At 55.7% G+C, this 17,544-nt stretch overlaps 2 protein-coding genes across 8 annotated transcripts; both read right to left on the bottom strand.

The window, feature by feature from the left end:
- Positions 1 to 831: 831 nt before the first annotated feature.
- RASSF1 (Ras association (RalGDS/AF-6) domain family member 1) lies at positions 832 to 12,014 on the bottom strand. Of its 6 annotated transcripts, none has more exons than XM_011993253.1 (6): positions 11,612 to 11,993; positions 8,955 to 9,060; positions 3,099 to 3,216; positions 2,611 to 2,908; positions 2,386 to 2,501; positions 832 to 1,785 (listed from the first exon to the last, which is right to left on the bottom strand). In XM_011993253.1, the coding sequence occupies exons 1-6, from the start codon at positions 11,859 to 11,861 to the stop codon at positions 1,639 to 1,641; spliced, it is 1,035 nt and encodes a 344-aa protein (XP_011848643.1). In that variant the 5' UTR covers positions 11,862 to 11,993; the 3' UTR covers positions 832 to 1,638. The 6 variants fall into 6 exon arrangements, with proteins under 6 accessions (XP_011848643.1, XP_011848644.1, XP_011848642.1 ...); XM_011993254.1 differs by having other exon boundaries at positions 833 to 1,785; positions 3,099 to 3,203; positions 8,954 to 9,060; positions 11,612 to 12,014; XM_011993252.1 differs by having other exon boundaries at positions 833 to 1,785; positions 3,099 to 3,203; positions 8,954 to 9,072.
- A 148-nt stretch (positions 12,015 to 12,162) lies between these two features.
- Positions 12,163 to 16,769, bottom strand: ZMYND10 (zinc finger, MYND-type containing 10). 2 transcript variants are annotated; one of them, XM_011993250.1, is made up of 12 exons: positions 16,525 to 16,769; positions 16,156 to 16,264; positions 14,789 to 14,905; positions 14,618 to 14,671; positions 14,362 to 14,499; positions 14,173 to 14,261; positions 13,973 to 14,073; positions 13,449 to 13,621; positions 13,068 to 13,193; positions 12,864 to 12,985; positions 12,627 to 12,752; positions 12,163 to 12,538 (listed from the first exon to the last, which is right to left on the bottom strand). In XM_011993250.1, exons 1-12 carry the CDS (start codon positions 16,614 to 16,616, stop codon positions 12,463 to 12,465), a joined length of 1,323 nt encoding a protein of 440 aa, XP_011848640.1. In that variant the 5' UTR covers positions 16,617 to 16,769; the 3' UTR covers positions 12,163 to 12,462. The 2 variants fall into 2 exon arrangements, with proteins under 2 accessions (XP_011848640.1, XP_011848641.1); XM_011993251.1 differs by lacking the exon at positions 13,973 to 14,073 and having other exon boundaries at positions 12,165 to 12,538; positions 13,449 to 13,707.
- Between the last annotated feature and the right edge of the window lie 775 nt (positions 16,770 to 17,544).

Here is a 17,544-nt window from a genome sequence, read left to right as displayed (position 1 = left end):
ATCCGCCCGTCTTGGCCTCCCAAAGTGCTGGGATTACAGGCTTGAGCCACTGCGCCCGGCCGCCTGGCTAATTTTTTAAAAAATTTTTAGTAGAGACAGGTTTCACCATGCTGGTCAGGCCGTCTTGAACCCCCAACCTCAGGTGATCCACCCGCCTTGGCCTCCCAAAGTGCTGGGATTACAGGCGTGAGCCACTGTGCCCGGCCTTTTTTTTTTTTTTTTTGAGACGGAGTCTTGCTCTATCGGAGTGCACTGGTGTCATCTCCACTCACTGCAACCTCTGCCTGCCGGGTTCAAGTGATTCTCCTGCCTCAGCTTCCTGAGTAGCTGGGACTAGAGGTGCCCACCACCACGCCCAGCTAAATCTTTTGTATTTTTGGTAGAGATGGGGTTCGTCATGTTGGCCAGGCTTGCCTCGAACTGCTGGCCTCAAGTGATCTGCCCGCCTAGCCCACCCAAAGTGTTGGGATTACAGGTGTGAGCCACCATGCCTGGCCAGTTTCCCTGAGTTCTAACTGCAGTCCATTCTTGTCTCCACCACAACCTGAGCCCCAGGGAGCTGAATGATGACTGAGTATATATGCATACTACATCTGCTTCACAGACTGGTCCATGGTGACTTTGCAAGACACCTGTGAGCCTGTCCATAACCCTTGGCAACTTCCGGCACCATGAGGGGCAACTGCAGCTCTCCACCTATAATAAAGAGTCCAGGCTGGGCAGGGTGGCTCACACCTGTAATCCCAACACTTTGGGAGGCCAAGTTGGGAGGATCCTGGGCAACACAGGGAGACTCATAAAAACTTTGTATGTATAAAAGATTCCAACAGTAGGAGGATCTTTAAATCTTTATTCAGCCAATTCCCTTAGGCCCCAGGCCCTGATGATGACTGTCACCCCTACCCCTTTCCCCACAGGAGGCATTCAACTGAGGCCACCACACATTACATACATTCATACACTTCATGAAAAATACCTGAGGGAGAGACTCTGGCTTTGATTAGCAAATAAGGTATGAACCTGGGCCAGTGCCCACATTTACACAGACCCTGGCCCAGGGACATCCTCCTCATATGAGGCATTAAGGCACTTGATGCACTGTGAGCCAGCACTCCCTGACCTCAGTGTGTGTGAGGAGTTGGCACTGCAGAGAGAAACCAAGACTCTTCCTCAATGCCTGTCTTATTCTGAGCACTTACCCTTAGCTCTGATAAGGATATCCTGAGACCACATTCAAAATCCAAAACCTTTCCCCATAGATGAGGGCCCTCACCCCTGCAAACACGACCCTGTTCTGTTTGTAGCATCTCCAAGATTCTCACTTCTGAGACACAAATTGAGGAGACTTCTGTCTGCTCCACTCCTGCTGCAGGCCTGGAGCAGCTTCTCAGGGCAGCCCTGGCCCACCAAGGCCCAGTAATGAGGGGCAGAGGGGTGCAAGGGGTGCAGAGCCATACCCGGCTATACCCACAGGTGGACACAGGGGGCAAGCTCCTTCGCTGTTCCCTGGGCTCATTCCCCCAGCAGAGGAGAGCCTCCACGCACACTCATTCCACAGGCCCCACTGGCCCTGTCACACTCACACGGCATGCACTTGGTGCTGCCTGCTCTCCGCCTTCCACCTGGGGGTACAAGAGGTCACCCGAGGGGGCAGGCGTGCAGGGCCTCTTGGATCTTCTGGCGGCAATAGGAGTACTTCTGCAGGATCTGGCGGAGGTGCTCCTCCTCCTCCCGCTGCAGGATACGCAGGAAGTTATGTAGTTCAGGCATGCTGAAGGCATCCCACTGCAAGGGGCGAAAGGGGAGTGTACAGGCTGCAGAAGGGATGGCCAAGTCAGCAGACCCTCCCCAGAGAAGACTAGCACCTCATGTTCACACAAGCTAGGACTAGGCTTTCTGATGTCAGGCTTTTGGCTGAATGATCTCTGCTAGGATCCCTGACAGCAGTTTGTATGGAAGATGGGCCCTACAAAATGGTCACCTTACTGAGGCAACCAAATCAGATGTTCCCCGATTACCTGTGGACAGGTCAGGCATATTCTAATTCCACTCCACAGGCCTAATACCTTGGAGCCAGAAAGCTTCCAGGTAAAAAGTCTGAAGGGGGCCTCCTCATGTCATTAGATGGACTCCTGCATCTCCAGATTTTCCACACCAGGAAAGACCAAAGCACCAAGACAATTCTTCCTGGCTTCTTGGGACAACCCTAGGCTTTGGCATGAGTGGTCTGGAAGCCTTTGCTTTAGTTATAATGCCTATACACTCCTGGAACTGTTTTGCAGGGCTTGTCCTCCAGCACAATTCCTCCTTCAAGCCTTACTGTAGCTACAGCCCATCAGTCCCATCTAGTGACAACCAAGAAACTAAGGAGAACTATGTACTCACGTTCACCTCCCCAGAGTCATTTTCCTTCAGGACGAAGCTCAGGGCCTTGTCACTGGGCCCTGCCAGGAGCCGCAGCCGCAGGGGCTGCTCATCATCCAACAGCTTCCGCAAGTACACTGTGAAGGGGAAGTAATGATCAGAGACAGGGCCAGCTGCTCAGCCCTTGCATGCACAGGTGCATGTGTATATACTCTCACATAGAGCAGGGTGGGGTGGGAATCCCACCTTGGCCATGACGCTCAGCCCGCTCAAAGAGTGCAAACTTGCGGGGGTCATCCACCACCAAGAACTTTCGCAGCAGGGCCTCAATGACTTCACGTGCCCTTGTGCGTGACAGCACATGCAGGTGCTTGACAGCATCCTTTGGCAGGTAAAAGGAAGTGCGGCGCCTGACACTTGTGCCCCGTCCTGGGCCCCGCCGGGCATCCTGCAAGGAGGGTGGCTTCTTGCTGGAGGGCACAGAGACAGGGCGCACCAGCTTCAGCTGAACCTTGATGAAGCCTGTGTAAGAACCATCCTTGTTCTAAAGAAATAGAGAAATCAAACGATAGTAGGTTCCAGGTGAGATGTCAGTCTACTTGGGGCTAGGCTGGGTATGCACAAATTACTGCTTGGGCCCACCCAAGAAAACCTCAGTTGTGACCCTCTGGGTATCAGGCACACAGCTGGGTACCTGTTCTTCCCCACACTCCTTTCCTGCACAGTCAACTCACCAAGCTCATGAAGAGGTTGCTATTGATCTGGGCATTGTACTCCTTGATCTTCTGCTCAATCTCAGCTTGAGAAAGGTCAGGTGTCTCCCACTCCACGGGCTCGTCCTGCAAGATGGGCCAGCATGGACACAGGGCCCTTGAGGAACCCAGAGCTTCTCTGAAAAATGGCCTCTGGGGCAGTCCTTAGAAACTGACTGCCTTTGGCCCCCCTGTCTCTGATGTATCTATACATAGCTGCCAGCTGGTGCCCACCCTGAACCCACTACTGCTCCTGGTTCTGCATGCTATGGGTGGATAAGGGAAAGGCAGAATCATTTGGCTTCTCTCTGCTGCCTGCCTAGGGCCTCAGCACTGAATGTAGCCCTAAGGATACCACAGAAGCAGGGGCAACTGAAGGAGCATGGCCAGGGGACAGAACAGGTGAGGGACTCTGAAGAGGGACTCTCATTTAAAGTAAAATCTGGCTGGGTGTGGTGGCTCACATCTGTAATCCCAGCATTTTGGGAGGCCAAGGTAGGAGGATCACTTGATCCTCAGGAGTTTGAGACCAGCTTGGGCAACATAGCAAGACCTCATCTCTACTAAAAAAAGAAAAAAACAATTAGCTGGGTGTGGTGGTGTGTGCCTGTAGTCCCAACTGCTCAGGAGGCTGAGGTGGGAGGATCGTTTGAGCCCTGGAGATTACAGCTACAGTGAACTATTATTGTGTCATTGCACTCCAGCCTGGGGAACTGAGTGAGACCCTGCTTCAAAAAACAAAAAACTAAAACAGGCTGGGCATGCTGGCTCATGCCTGTAATTCCAGCACTTTGGGAGGCCAAGGCGGGTGGATCACCTGAGGTTGGGAGTTCGAGACCAGCCTGACCAACATGGAGAAACCCTGTCTCTACTAAAAATACAAAATTAGGCCAGGCGTGGTGGCACATGCCTGTAATCCCAGCTACTTAGGAGGCTGGGACACGAGAATTGCTTGAACCCGGGAGGCGGAGGTGGCAGTGAACTGAGATCGCGCCATTGCACTCTAGCCTGGGCAACAAGAGCGAAACTCGGTCTCGAAAAAAAAAAAAAAAACAGTAAAATCACACCTCAATTGCACATTCTGATCACAGCACCCTAGTTGAGTTGGAGTGAGGGTTTGTCCTGGAGAAAGCAGCCCATTTTTATCCTCTGCCCCAGCACAGGGCCATGACCCACTGCAGGTGAGAAGAGTGGAGAGTGGTGCACATCAGTAGTCCTGCCACCAGTGGACAGAGTAGTACTTGGAGCCAGTTCTCCACGTCTCATACATAATGAGAAAAATCACTGTGACATGATGTTTAACCTTGACCCAAGCTGCACATAAAAGCAGCTTTAGGCCAGGCTCCAATCTGCCAGAGGTACACAGGCAGCTTCCTGGTGGGTTTCTGCACCTGCCAGTGCTGTCCGGGGATTTGGCCGAAAGATTTTTTTTTTTTGAGACAAGGCCTCACTCTGTCGTCCAACCTGGAGTACAGTGGCTGGATCTTGGCTCACTGCAAGCTCTGCCTCCTGGGTTCAAGCGATTCTCCTGCCTCAGCCTCCCGAGTAGCTGGGACTACAGGCGCACGCCACAACACCACCCAGCTAATTTTTGTATTTTTAGTAGAGATGGGGTTTCACCACGTTGGCCAGGATGGTCTTGAACTCCGGAGACCTCAAGTGTTCCACCTGCCTTGGCCTCCCAAAGTGCTGGGATTACAGGCGTGAACCACTGAACCCGGCCCAAAGATTTTTAACTCCACCACTCACTCCCCATCTCATCTAGGGACTAGATTCTTGCCGGAAGGGTGGAGTGTGGGACAGGGCAGCCAGGCCTCTGAACTGACTTTCTTCTCCCAGACTCCCTTGGTTGGCCCCATTGCATCAGCCTAACTTCCTGTTGATGTCAGACAGGCCCTACTTAGAATGGGAGTGTCACAGACACAGCTAAGCTCAGCACTGACCAATATTTTGTCCCAGAAGAATTCCCACAAGGTTTCCTGTAGAATGATCTTGTGCCCAGCCCAGGAGAGCCAGGGTTCTCCCTGACTCTGCCCTGGAGTCCCCTTAAGCGCTTAAACCATCTGATGGGGACAAATGGAGAGGACAGATGAGGGAGCAGGGTGGAGCCTTTTAGCAGAATGCTCCTCACCCAGAACCTGCTGCTATTCTGCAGCCAGCAAGGATGTGGGGCTGAGAACTGAGGCCAGGGCCTCACAGGAAAAAGGTAAAGGGGGAGGGGTGGGAACTGAAGCTCATTTGCTTCCCCAAGTATCCAAAGGTCTCCTGGATGGAGAACAGCATTGGAGTGAAAACCCCAGCACAAACCTTACTGGGGACAGTGGGCAACCTTGTCGGGTTAGTAAAAACAAATGGTGTGGCCCTGGAAAAAATGAGGGCCAGAGGCTATGAATAAAGCAGTGGATGTGTTTATTCAGTACACCAATGGGAAGAAGCACCCAGATGGGAGGAGTACTAGGGGTAGGAGAAATGCCAGGCAGATTCTAGTGCCAGGGCAAGAAGGAAGATCACTTTGTTTGCAGAACAGGGAGGGCACAAGGATGGCTCTGAGCTCCTACCTAAGAATGAGAAAGCTTGCTCCTTCTTCCCTTCCTGGATGACCCAGGAGCCCTGGGTTGGGATGCAGTGACCTCATTTCCAGCCCCTTCCCTTCTGGAAATGAACCTCCCTATCTTCACTCAGAAAACAAGGGACTTGGACTAGAGGCACTACACAGCCCTTCCAGGATTCTAAAGGAGGAAGAGTTTCTTCTTCTGTTTCCAAAGCTGCCTGCTAGAAGAGGACTTCAACAGCCATCCCAGTTGGACGCATAGCAGGACCATGGAATTTCCCTTCTGCACCATAGGGACCCACCCTCCACTCTACCACTGTCCATGAAAACTGTTTTTGGTTTTGTTTTTTGAGACGGAATCTTGCTCTGTTGTCCAGGCTGGAGTGCAGTGGTGTGATCTTGGCTCACTGCAATCTCTGCCTCCCGGGTTCAGGCAATTCTCTGCCTCAGCCTCCCAAGTAGCTGGGATTACAGGTGCCTGCCACCAAACCTGGCTAATTTTTTGTATTTTTAGTCGAGATAGGGTTTCACCATTTTGGCCAGGCTGGTCTTGAACTCCTGACCTCGTGATCCACCCACCTCAGCTTCCCAAAGTGCTGGGATTAAAGGTGTGAGCCACTGCGCCCGGCCTAAAACTGATGGTTTTATTTTACATACGACTTGGGACTTCTCAGCCTCCTTTTCTTTCTTTCTTTCTTTTTTTTTTTTTTGACAGAGTCTTGCTCTCTCGTCCAGGCTGGAGTGCAGTGGCCCGATCTCGACTCACTGCAATGTCCATCTTCTGGGTTCAAGTGATTCTCCTGCCTCAGCTTCCCCAGTAGCTGGGATTACAGGTATACAACACCATGGTCAGCTAATTTTTTTGTATTTTCAGTAAAGACAGGGTTTTGCTATGTTGGCCTGGCTGGTCTTGAACTCTTGGCGTCAAGTGATATGCCTGCCTTGGCCTCCCAAAATGCTGAGATTACAGGCATGAGCCACCAAGCCCAGCCTTCTTTCTTTTTTTTTGAGACAGAGTCTTACCCTGTCACCCAGGCAGGAGTGCAGTGGTGCGATCTTGGCTGACTGCAACCTTTGCCTCCTGCTTCAAGTGATTCACAGTCTCCCAAGTAGCTGGGACTACAGGCACACACCACCATGTCCGGCTAATTTTTGTATGTTTAGTAGAGACAGGGTTTCACCATGTTGGCCAGGCCGGCTTCGAATTCCTGATCACAAATGATCCGCCTGCCTCGGCCTCCCAAAGCATTGGCATTAGAGGTGTGAGCCACCGCACTTGGCTTCCTTTTCTATTTTTGAGACAGTCTCGCTCTGTCACTCAGGCTGGAGTGCATTGGCACGATCTTGGCTCACTGCAATCTCTGCCTCCCAGGTTCAAGTGATCCTCCTGCCTTACCCTCCCAAGTAGCTGGGATTACAGGTGTGTGCCTCCGTGGCTAGCCCTCCTTTTCAATTGGTTAGTGTCTTGTGGTTTTCCCACCTTCCCACAGTGGAAAATGGCTCAGGACTGAGTGACATGAAGACAAGCCCAGGGGTTTACACTCAACCCTTGCACCCAAGCTCTGGGCTAAGATTTTGGGGTGCTGAGCACCACCCCTTTTGTAAGGAATTTTGTAAAATTTTATCCAAAGCATCACTCACAACTCCACTTTCTTCACTTAAATAAGGATTTCCGCCCCATTGCTGCCAGGCATACTGAGCTTCACAGTCCCTATTTCTTTTTCCTGGTGCTTGGGCCTGGTTCTCTGAGCCTGGTGGTCACACCCATGGCATCTGGCGCAGAGTTCTCTAATAATGGGGATACCTAGGAGGTTCCGAGGCACCTTACAGTCCTGGGTTAGTAACCTGGATCTCTTTCCACCTCTTTAGGCATTTTATAATCTACCCTTCCCCCGTCTTGTGGGTAAAGTGCTCCTGAATGCTTATGGTCCAAAATAAGACTTCTTTCCTATCCATTTCCAAATCTTTCTCCAGATCCACCCTAGAGGAAGGGATCAGAATCTTTCACATTCCAGCAGCTGGTGACAGGCCAGAACAGGGAAGAGGTGAGGGCTCAGCTGGCTCCATAAAGGAGTGCAAATGGAGGAGCAGGATCTCTCTCTGCCTCTCAGTTTTCCTAAACATACTTCTCAATTCCTGGCGAGGACTCCTCCCTCTCCACTTCCTCCCCTAGTCTCCCCAAGGAGGGAGCAGGAGCATCTGAACGCGGAAATCGAGGTGCTAGTCCAGACTGCTCGGTCGGCTTTAGTCATAGCTTGATAATGCCCGGCTCAGGTCTACCACAAGCCACACAGCTGCTTTCCCTGTTCAACCTGTCTGTGACAGAAACCATGGGGGCCCAGGCAACCAGTATCGAGGCGGTGGAATCGGGGTCTTACACACGGTTCTGCGGGCAGGCCACCGGCCAGGACACGCGGGGAGCCACGTAGCCGGGAGGGTGGGGCTGCCCACCGACCCAGGACGCGGCAACGGACCGGGGAGGGCGGAGCTCCAGCAATCGCCTCCCGCCCCCCGCCGGCACCCCCGGGCTCCCACCTGGTCCCGGCGCGGCCTGCGCGCTAGCGAGGTTCGCGCGGTGAAGTACTGCTCGAGCTCCGAGTCCGAGTCCTCTTGGCTGCAGTAGCCACTGCTCGTCGTGCTGCTCCAGGTCATCTCGAAAGAAGGCGTCTCCGCCTCGCCCATCGCCGCACCCGCCCGTCCCCCTGGTCCCGCGCGTCCGTAGCTGCCAACCACCGCCCCGGTCGCGTGCGTGCGTGTACGCGTGTCAGTGTGCGCGTGCGCCCGGGCCAGCGCCGCGCCGCAACCGTTAAGACTGAAACGTAGATCGCCGGGATCTAGCTCTTGTGTCATTGGGGGAGGAACGCCGGGGCGGGGACACGCACACTTAGCCCCGAGGAATGACCTCATCGCTCCGGCAGCTCCACTCAGAGACCCCCACCTACCACAGGGAACGGGGCGGGTGCCAGCGTCCGCGCAAGCGCACAAGGGTGGCCTCGGGCCGGAGGCGAGGGCGGGAAGGTGCGGGAAGTGCGCGTGCGCGGAGCCTGCGTCCGCCTTGGCCGGGGTCTGCTAGCGGCCGGGGTCTGCTAGCAGCCGGTGGAGGCCTTGCGGAGCCGGCAATCCAGGCACCCCTCTCAGCCCTCGCTCAGAATTAGCCTCTCTCTGCCGCGGGGAAATCGGCACTTAGAACGCTCCTTGCGCGCAGCACCCAGGCAGTCTTCGAGAATGCCTGCGCTGTGGCCTGCCCGTCCTCGCCCTTCCCATACGCCCTCGGCCCCGCGCTCACCACGTTCGTGTCCCGCTCCACCGCGGGTTCCCAGCCCAGGTCCCGGGGCCCGCAGCAGTCCAGGCAGACGAGCGCGCGGCAGCGGTAGTGGCAGGTGAACTTGCAATCTGCAGAGAGGCCTAGCTGTGAGGCGGAGGAGCCCCAGGTCGGGGAAATGTCCCGGAGATTGAAGGGAAGCCCCAGGAAGAGGGCCGTTGCCCGCCAGGCTCCGCAGGCCCGGCTTCAGTGTTTTACCTCACACTGCTATGCGGACTTTAATGTTGGCCACCCTGAGTGTCTGGAAACCGGCCGGAAGGCCACAGCAGAGGCCTGCTCAACAGTTGGGATCTCTGTCGCCTAGCACAGAGCTTCCCCTTTCCTCATTGGCAATTAAAAAAAAAAAACCAAAAACCGGAGTCTTGCTTTTGTCACCCAGGCTGGAGTGCAATGGCGCGATTTCGGCTCGCTGCAACCTCCGCCTCCTGGGTTCAAGCGATTCTTCTGCCTCAGCCTCTCTAGTACCTGGGATTACAGGCGCCCGCCACCACGCCCCGCTAATTTTTGTATTTTTAGCAGAGACAGGGTTTCACCATGTTAGCTAGGCTGGTCTCAAACTCGTGACCTCAGGTGATCCACCCGCCTCGGCCTCCCAAAGTGCTGGGACTACAGGCGTGAGCCACCGCGCCCGGCCCTTCATTGGGAACTTCTATGGAATACATCTGCCCATTTACTTGAAGGAAAAACTAAACACCTTTAACCTACCTCTGCCCTCTGGTTGTCATCTGTCTGTACTCCCCTCAGACAAAACATTGGTCTCTATACACTCTAATCCTTCGCCTTCACTCTCCCATCTACCCACTTCAGCCAGGCTTGCCTCTCCCTCCAGGAAACTGCCCAGGACAGGGTCCTCAGCGATCTATGTGCTGCCAAATGGAACGCAGTGTTCCATTCTCCATTCTCACCCACTCAGCATCATTTGAAGCTTGCTCCCTTTGACTCCCAGGGGCTACACTGCCAGTTTCCTCCTACCCCCCTGCAGCTCCTGCTCAGCTCCTTTGCAGATTCTGACTCAACTTCCGTATCTCATGATGAAGTCTGGGCTCAGTCCTGATCGCTGGCCTGGTCTGTCTACACAGTCTTCTGCCCCAGATCCACAGCTGAAACACTAACCTAAACCCTCAGATTAGATCCTCCATGCCAGTACCTTCACTAGGATGTCTAAAAGACGTTTCAAGTGAACATGGCCAAAATTTAATTCCCTTTTCTTCCACCTCACTGCTACCCTTGCCCAGCTTCCTCTTTGCAGCAAAAATGGCCACTATGCTCCCGGTTACTGGAAACAAAAACCCAAACTTATCGTTGATTCCTCCCTTGTCTCTACCTCTGATAAACATGCCCAAATCATCCTGCTTCTTATCTCTATGGCCACTTTATTTCTCTTTGAGAATGCTGCAGTGTCCCAGCCTTTTTCTTCCTTCCTTCCTTCTTTCTTTCTTTCTTTCTTTTTTTTTTTGAGACAGTCTCAATCTGTCCCCAGGGCTGGAGAGCAGTGGCGTGATTTCAGCTCACTGCAACCTCCGCCTCGTGGGTTCAAGCAATTCTCCCACCTCAACCTCCTGAGTAGCCGGGATTACAGGCACCCGCCACCACGCCTGGCTAATTTTTTTGTATTTTTTAGTAGAGACGGGGTTTCACCATGTTGGCCAGGCTGGTCTTGAACTCCTGACCTCAGGTGATCCACTCGCCTCGGCCTTCCAAAGTACTGGAATTACAGGCCTGAGCCACCGTGCTCGGCCCTTGTTTATTCTTTGTATTCTGTCACAACTTTGTGCTCCCCCCAGCTGAATTTGTGATGTCCTCTTGTACCAGATGAGAGGGTCTCCATGCACATACAGACCTGGGACACCATCTATCCACTAGTTCCTAAATGGCTCAGAGCACTGATGCTCAACCCAGACTCCATGTTACAATAATTTGGGGATTTAAAAAAATTTACTGCTGCCTAGAGTCCACTCCCAGCAGCTGATTCAATGGGTCTGAGGTGGGATCCAGGCTAGAGGGTGGGAGGGCTGTAAAAGCGCCCCTGGTGATTCCAGCTGGTGTCTAGCTAGGGGAGAGCAACCTTTGCTTGCTGGCGATTCCCAGGGGTGCAGAAGGACTGCTGGGTGTGTGGCTGCCTTCCATATTTTAGCTTCTGATTCAAGGGTGTTTGCTAAATACTCAACAAAACTCCTGCTTGCAGGGGGCACACCCAAGGTTCTAACTTTTTCCAGGCTCCCTCCCATAGGTGGGTAACTTCCCTTCACCCCAAAGGTTCTGGAGGGGGTCACAGTGAGCGAATGTTTGAGAAGAGGCAAGCCTGGGAAGATGGACTCCGAGGACAGTAGGCACAAACCCTTTCTCAAGAAAGGCCAAGGCATTTTAAAGATAAGAAACTTGAAATCAGCATATTTTTACATATAAGCTGCCACCTCTGCTCATCTGTGCCCCATATACGAGTGGAGTGCGACAAGGGATAAACCATTTTCGCGCACTCTTCAGCGATGGGGCGAAAGTAACGGACCTAGTCCTCGGGAGCTGTCCCCACCGACCACCTCTGCCGCGACTTGACCCGCGGCGACGGCGCTGCCCCTTGGCTGCCCCTTCCGCTCTCGTAGGCGCGCGGGGCCCGCTACTCACGCGCGCACTGCAGGCCCTTGCGCACGACGCCCCAGATGAAGTCGCCACAGAGGTCGCACCACGTGTGCGTGGCGGGCCCCGCAGGCTGGAAGCGGTGGCCACGGCCCGGGACCAGCTGCCGTGCGGGGTTGCACGCGGTGCCCCGCGCGATGCGCAGCGCGTTGGCACGCTCCAGCCGGGTGCGGCCCTGCCCAGCGCGCCCAGCGGGTGCCAGCTCCCGCAGCTCAATGAGCTCAGGCTCCGCGGACATGGCCCGGTCCGGCCGGTGCTTCGCTGGCTTTGGGCGCTAGCAAGAGCGGGCCGGGCGGGGCCACAGGGCGGGCCCCGACGTCAGCACCGCCCCCAGGATCTAAGCTGGGAGGCGGGAAGGAGCTGAGGAGAGCCGCGCAATGGAAACCTGGGTGCGGGGACTCTGGGGCCCGAAGGCGGGGCTAGGCGCGCTCTCGCAGAGCCCCCGCCTTGCCCTTCCTTCCCTCCTTCGTCCGCTCCTCACACCCCACCCCGGACGGCCACAAAGACGGCGACCGCAAAGCACCACACGGAGATACCCGTGTTTCTGGAGGCCAGCTTTACTGTGCTAGAGGAAGAGGGTCCCCACATCCGGCCTTCGCCCTCCTGGCCCAGTTTGCTGAGGCAACGCACTTGGCCTGCCCACCAGGTGGGGCAGGAAGTCTCGAGCCTTCCCTTGGGGTGGGGAGGAGGGGGATGGGTCAGCAGCTTTACCGCCGGCTCTGCTCTCCACTGCGGAGACTGGGGCTCCGGCAGAGGCTGGACCGTGATCTTGAGGTTCAGGGGTGCATTCTGGGTGGATTCCCTTGGCATAGGTGGTTGGCCCTCAGCAACTGCAACCCTCATTTGGCTCTGTCACCCTGGGCTGCCAGGACACAAGTCTTTCCATGCTTTTCCCAGTGCTTGACTTGGCACTCCCTGCAGGCAGGTGGGTGTTGAGGATGGCAGTGCATGTGGGGGATGTGGCAGTAGGACTTAGGGGTCCAAGGTCCTAGGATACCCTCACCTGCAGCAATACCACTCATTCTGGCATCGCGAGCAGCGCTTAGAAGCCTCTGCACTGCAGTAAGCACAGCGGGGCCGCTCTGGAGCCACTGCCTCTAGCACATCCAGCCTGTAGGTCTCAGCCCACCTGGGGGAAAGTCAGGAAGGTCTGACTGGCCCTGGAAGGTGGGGGCATCCCTGCCCACATCCATGCCTCCTGCATCCCATCCACTCCTCCTGCCAGTTCCACAGGACTTACCTTTGTGCCTGAAGCCGCAGGTCCTGCTCTGAGGGGCTGAACACATGTTGGAGCTGGTGCTTGGCAATTGCCTGCCACTTGCCTCTGTTTTCTCGCTCCAGCCGCTCCCAGATTTCTGGGATCTAGGGAAAGGAGTGGAGAGTGGCAGGAAGGTGCTGGTAAAGTAGGACAGTGGTCCTGAGGAGCTAACTTTCCAGTGTCTACCTGTTCCAACACCAGGTCCTTCTTAGGGGGCTGAGTTTCAGTCAGGGCCAGATGGGCCAGGAAACTCTGCAAGTGGGCCAGGTTGGGCAGCTGGTCCAGTAGTGTGTCTGTGAGGAAGGCCCGAAGCTGCAAGAGTGTCCAGTGGAGGCCAGTGTGATGCAGGTGCTGGCCAGGGGGCCACGGAAAAGGAAGGGGCTGGGTTGGGCTGAGCATGCCTGTGGGGGTTCATGTCCCACTAGCTGGTGTGTCACCTGAGGCCCAACGACTGAAAAGAGCACGGGGTTGAGGTGGGTGGGCAAAGATAAACAGCAGGGACAGGGTCAGGGTAGGATGGGGAGGGCGGTGCTGGGGCTGTGGGGGCTGGTGCAGAGGGAGTCCGACCTTGAGTAGCTGTCCCTTGGCAAAACTTGTGAGGCAGTAGCGCGCCTGGGCCTCAGAGCTTAGCAGCAGGTTGTACAGGGCTATCCACACTTGCCCGTCCAACTTGCTCAGCTTTTGCTGCTCTGAGGGGGCCACAGTATGCCAACGGCTGCCCTCGAACTGCTGCAGCTTGCCTGGGGAGAGGAACCAGCACACTGGGTACAGGCATTGCATTCTCTTCAAGTGAGCCAGCTGTGGGGGCTGGGAGACTGACCACTGCCTGGGAATGGTGGGAGAACCTGGGCCACAGGACTTGCCCAGGCTATAGTGCTGCTGACCCCAGAGCAGAGTGAGCCTCAGTAGTGGACACATGGGCCTGGCCTGCTGCAGAGCTCAGGTCTAGGCCAACCTTGGCTGAGGCATCCTGGTATCCTCAGATGGGCTTGGGGATGGGGTTTGTCTTCGTGTGTGCAAACTGCCCCCTCTATCAAAAAGATATCCTGAAGCAGTAGCCTGGGGCTTAGGCTGGTGTGGGAGGACCCTACCTCCTTCCCGCCGGTTCCAGGGACTATGCTCCAGCAGTTCCACCAGGAGGCAGGGCAGGTTGTGTGTGCTAAGCATACGGCTCAAGGTGCTGAGAGAGAGGCTAGGGGCAGGGACGTTGTGAAGGAGGTGAGCAGAGGCAGGCTACAGGCCCAGTCTTCCAGCCCTCCACGGTAGGCCCAGGCCCAGTCGGACTGCCCACCTGTCCACACAGTCTGTGATGTAGCGCAGTACTGAGAGGGCCTTCAGTGCAATCTCAAATTCCATCAGCTCTGCCTGCTTCTGCAGCTCCTGCGAGGTCACACAGTGTTCATGCTGGGCTACTCTTGCCTGTGCAGGCCTTGGGGAACCCAGACCTAGGCTTTCACAATCCTAGGTAACCTCAACCCACCTGCATGGGGTTGCTGTCCTGGGACCCCTCCCCTTCAGGGGGGCCACCACAGCCACTCCGGGCCACCAGCAGAGTCAGTTTGCGGTGGCAATAGTCTACCAAGTCCAAGACAGTGTCTTCTGCTGACTCACACACCTCCTGGGGAAAGGGGGAGGGAAACTTTCTGTGTCTGATGCCCTCCCCACACAGATACAACCTCCCTTCCTGCCAGGCCCTGACCTGAAACTGTGGCCCATGGGCAGAGATAGTCCCTCACCTTGTGGAAGAACACTGTCTCCAAGAGGTTGATGATGGAGGCCTCGTGGTGCACCTGACAGACAAAGAGAGGGACAGGGCCTGTGGTAGGGATAGGGGCTACCAGCTCCCCTCCCCAGTCCAGAGCCCTCTGAAGGAGTGGGAGGAGGTATGAACCAGGGGCCCAGCTCACCACCATGTAGATGGGAAAGGTGTTCTGGGGCTTGAAGTCCTCCACCCTGCAGAGCACGGGGAACACCTTCTGCTTCCACATCTCCACTGTGATCAGCTCCTCCACCAGCGTTGGGACCTTTGAAGGATGGGGTAAAGGACAGGGATGAGATGGGCCTACCTTTGCCTGGCAACCCTCCCATCCCCAGCTCGGCTCAGCTCAGCCCAGATCTCCCCAAACACTGCTGGGCCCCTAAACTATCCCAAACCCCATGGCTATCCTTCCTGACTTTTCTCTTGCATTTCAGACCTTCGTTTCCAGCTGCTCCCAACACCTCTGTGGATGTCCCTCATGCTTATGTGACTGGCTCCTGCCCAGTTCCCAGACTGCCTTGCCCTGCCTGCACCTGCCCCCTTATCCTCTCCCCGCCCATTCAGGCGTCCCTTTCAAGTCAGCCCTTCTGCTCATGCCCTCCCTCTTGTCCCTGTCCTGTGGTTCTCTAAGGCTCTTGTGTGCCTTGGCCTCACTCTTACTCAGGACCCTTCACAGTGCCCTGTTCTTCTTATCCTATCCCCTTGTATGCGTTCCACCTTTCTCTTGCAAAGGAACTCTTTTTTTTTTTTTTTTTAGACAGTTTCACTCTTGTCACCCAGGCTGGAGTGCAGTGGCACGATCTCGGCTCTCTGTAACCTCTGTCTCCTAGGTTCAAGCGATTCTCCTGCCTCAGCCTCCCGAGTAGCTGGGATTACAGGTGTGCACCACCATGCTCAGCAAATTTTTGTATTTTTAGTAGAGGCAGGGTTTCACCATGTTGGTCAGGCTGGCCTTGCACTCCTGACCCCAGGTGATCCACCCGTCTTGGCCTCTCAAAGTGCTAGGATTACAGGCATGAACCACCACGCCTGGCTTTTTTTTTTTTTTTTTTTGGTGAATTGATATCTCAGGTCATCTGCTGGTGACACTCCCTGGTCCATGTTCCAGCCAGCCATCTCCCTGGTTTCTAACTTTCCCCTCTCATGTTAGGAAGGCTACCTCCTTCCATGCCAAAGTTCTACTTCCAGTTAAGTTATCTCCCCTCCCTCCTGCCCTCCCCACCCCCTCCCCAGCCTTACAGTCAATTCACAGATGCCTTTAGCATTTGGGCCTTCCCCTCGAAGCCTAAGCTGTTTTAGGACCTACAGCTTTCTCCCTAATCAACTCATGCCCTGTACCCAGCCTGGTGTGCCAGAGTCCTGTCCAACAGGGACACAAAATGAAACATGTAACACATTCCTCTCTCCCCTTCAGGTGTACCAGGCCAGAGGGGAAAAGCACACAGGGGACTCCTGAGGGTTAGAGTAGGTGAGGTATGGGGGAAGGCAGGAACCCTGCCTGTGACCTCGGGGTACCTTCCCATGGGTGACCAGCAGCTCCTGAATGGGCTCGCCCTGGCTGATAGTGGCATCGAGGATGGCTTGCATGTTCAGCTTCTCCAGGTTCTCGTGCTGCTGGTTCCACCTGCCTCAGAGGGTGTGTAAGTGCATGTGGGTCCACGTGTGTGCATTTGGAGTGGGGATGGGGGTTGGATCCTATTGAAGCCTAACCTGATCCTGAGGGGACACAGGGGGCTCAGGAGCAATTATATTCCTGTCTCGGAACACTCTGCTCCCCCATTTGGGAGCCCCTCCACACTGGGCAGCCCCTCCCCCGATGTCAGGCTCCAGCTCCCCCACTCAGGGACAATGACTCCGTGACTCCGCCTGACCCGGGTGCCTCACCCTTCGGAGCCCATCTCGCGTAGCGGGAAGCTGCGCAGACCCCGCACCAGCACTTCAGCTTCCCCGGGCAGCAGCAGTTCCAGGTCTCCCATATCGAGGCCGGGGTCCGACGGATCCTGGGCAGCAGCCGGGGTGGGGATGCTGACACACTCGGGGACGACGGACCCCGACGGTGCCAAAGTCTGGGACAGGACAGTTGTGGGACGGTTGGGGAGCGTGAGTTCTCGCAGCCATGGAAACGGGTTAGCCGCGCCTGCGCAGTGCGGCCTGGGCTCCGCCCCTGGAGGTGGCTCGCGCCTAAATCCGGGCGGGTCTCCAGCCCGCCTCGCCTACGGGGCTGCCAATCGCCACAGTATTTGGATTCCCACAGCTTTCTCGCGATGTGGACCACGCGTCTCTCCTGAGCTCCAGATCCTTGTGGTCTGGACTCTGCCCTCGGACGCCAAGTCGGCTTGCACGGGGATGGGGGTAACCCCGACCCCACGAGCTCCTCCTGCGGCTGCGGCATCTTGACCCACCCGCTGCTCCACCTCCTCCTTATGGCTTCCTGGTTCCTCTGTTTCTCGCGTCCCGGCTCCATTAGTTGGCTCCTGAAATACTGCCAGGGCGCACTTCTCCTCTCCATCCTCCCTATGTCCAGACTGTCATCACCTGTCGTGGGTTAACTGCGGCAGCCTTTTGTGTAGACTTACTTCCACGTTTGATCCTCACGGACAGCCCCGGAGCCTTAAAAGTGTGTATCGGGCCGGGCGCGGTGGCTCACGCCTGTAATCTCAACACTTTGGGAGGCCGAGGCGGGCAGATCACTTAAGGTCAGGAGTTTGAGAGCAGCCTGGGCAACATGGTGAAACCCTGTCTCTATTAAAAGTACAAAAATTAGGCCGGGCGCGGTGGCTCAAGCCTGTAATCCCAGCACTTTGGGAGGCCGAGACGGGCGGATCACGAGGTCAAGAGATCGAGACCATCCTAGCTAACACGGTGAAACCCCATCTTTACTAAAAAATACAAAAAACTAGCCGG

Source organism: Mandrillus leucophaeus, unplaced genomic scaffold, assembly GCF_000951045.1.
Source record: "Mandrillus leucophaeus isolate KB7577 unplaced genomic scaffold, Mleu.le_1.0 Scaffold429, whole genome shotgun sequence".
Classification (NCBI taxonomy): domain Eukaryota; kingdom Metazoa; phylum Chordata; class Mammalia; order Primates; family Cercopithecidae; genus Mandrillus; species Mandrillus leucophaeus.
This window is presented reverse-complemented; position numbering and strand designations above follow the sequence as displayed.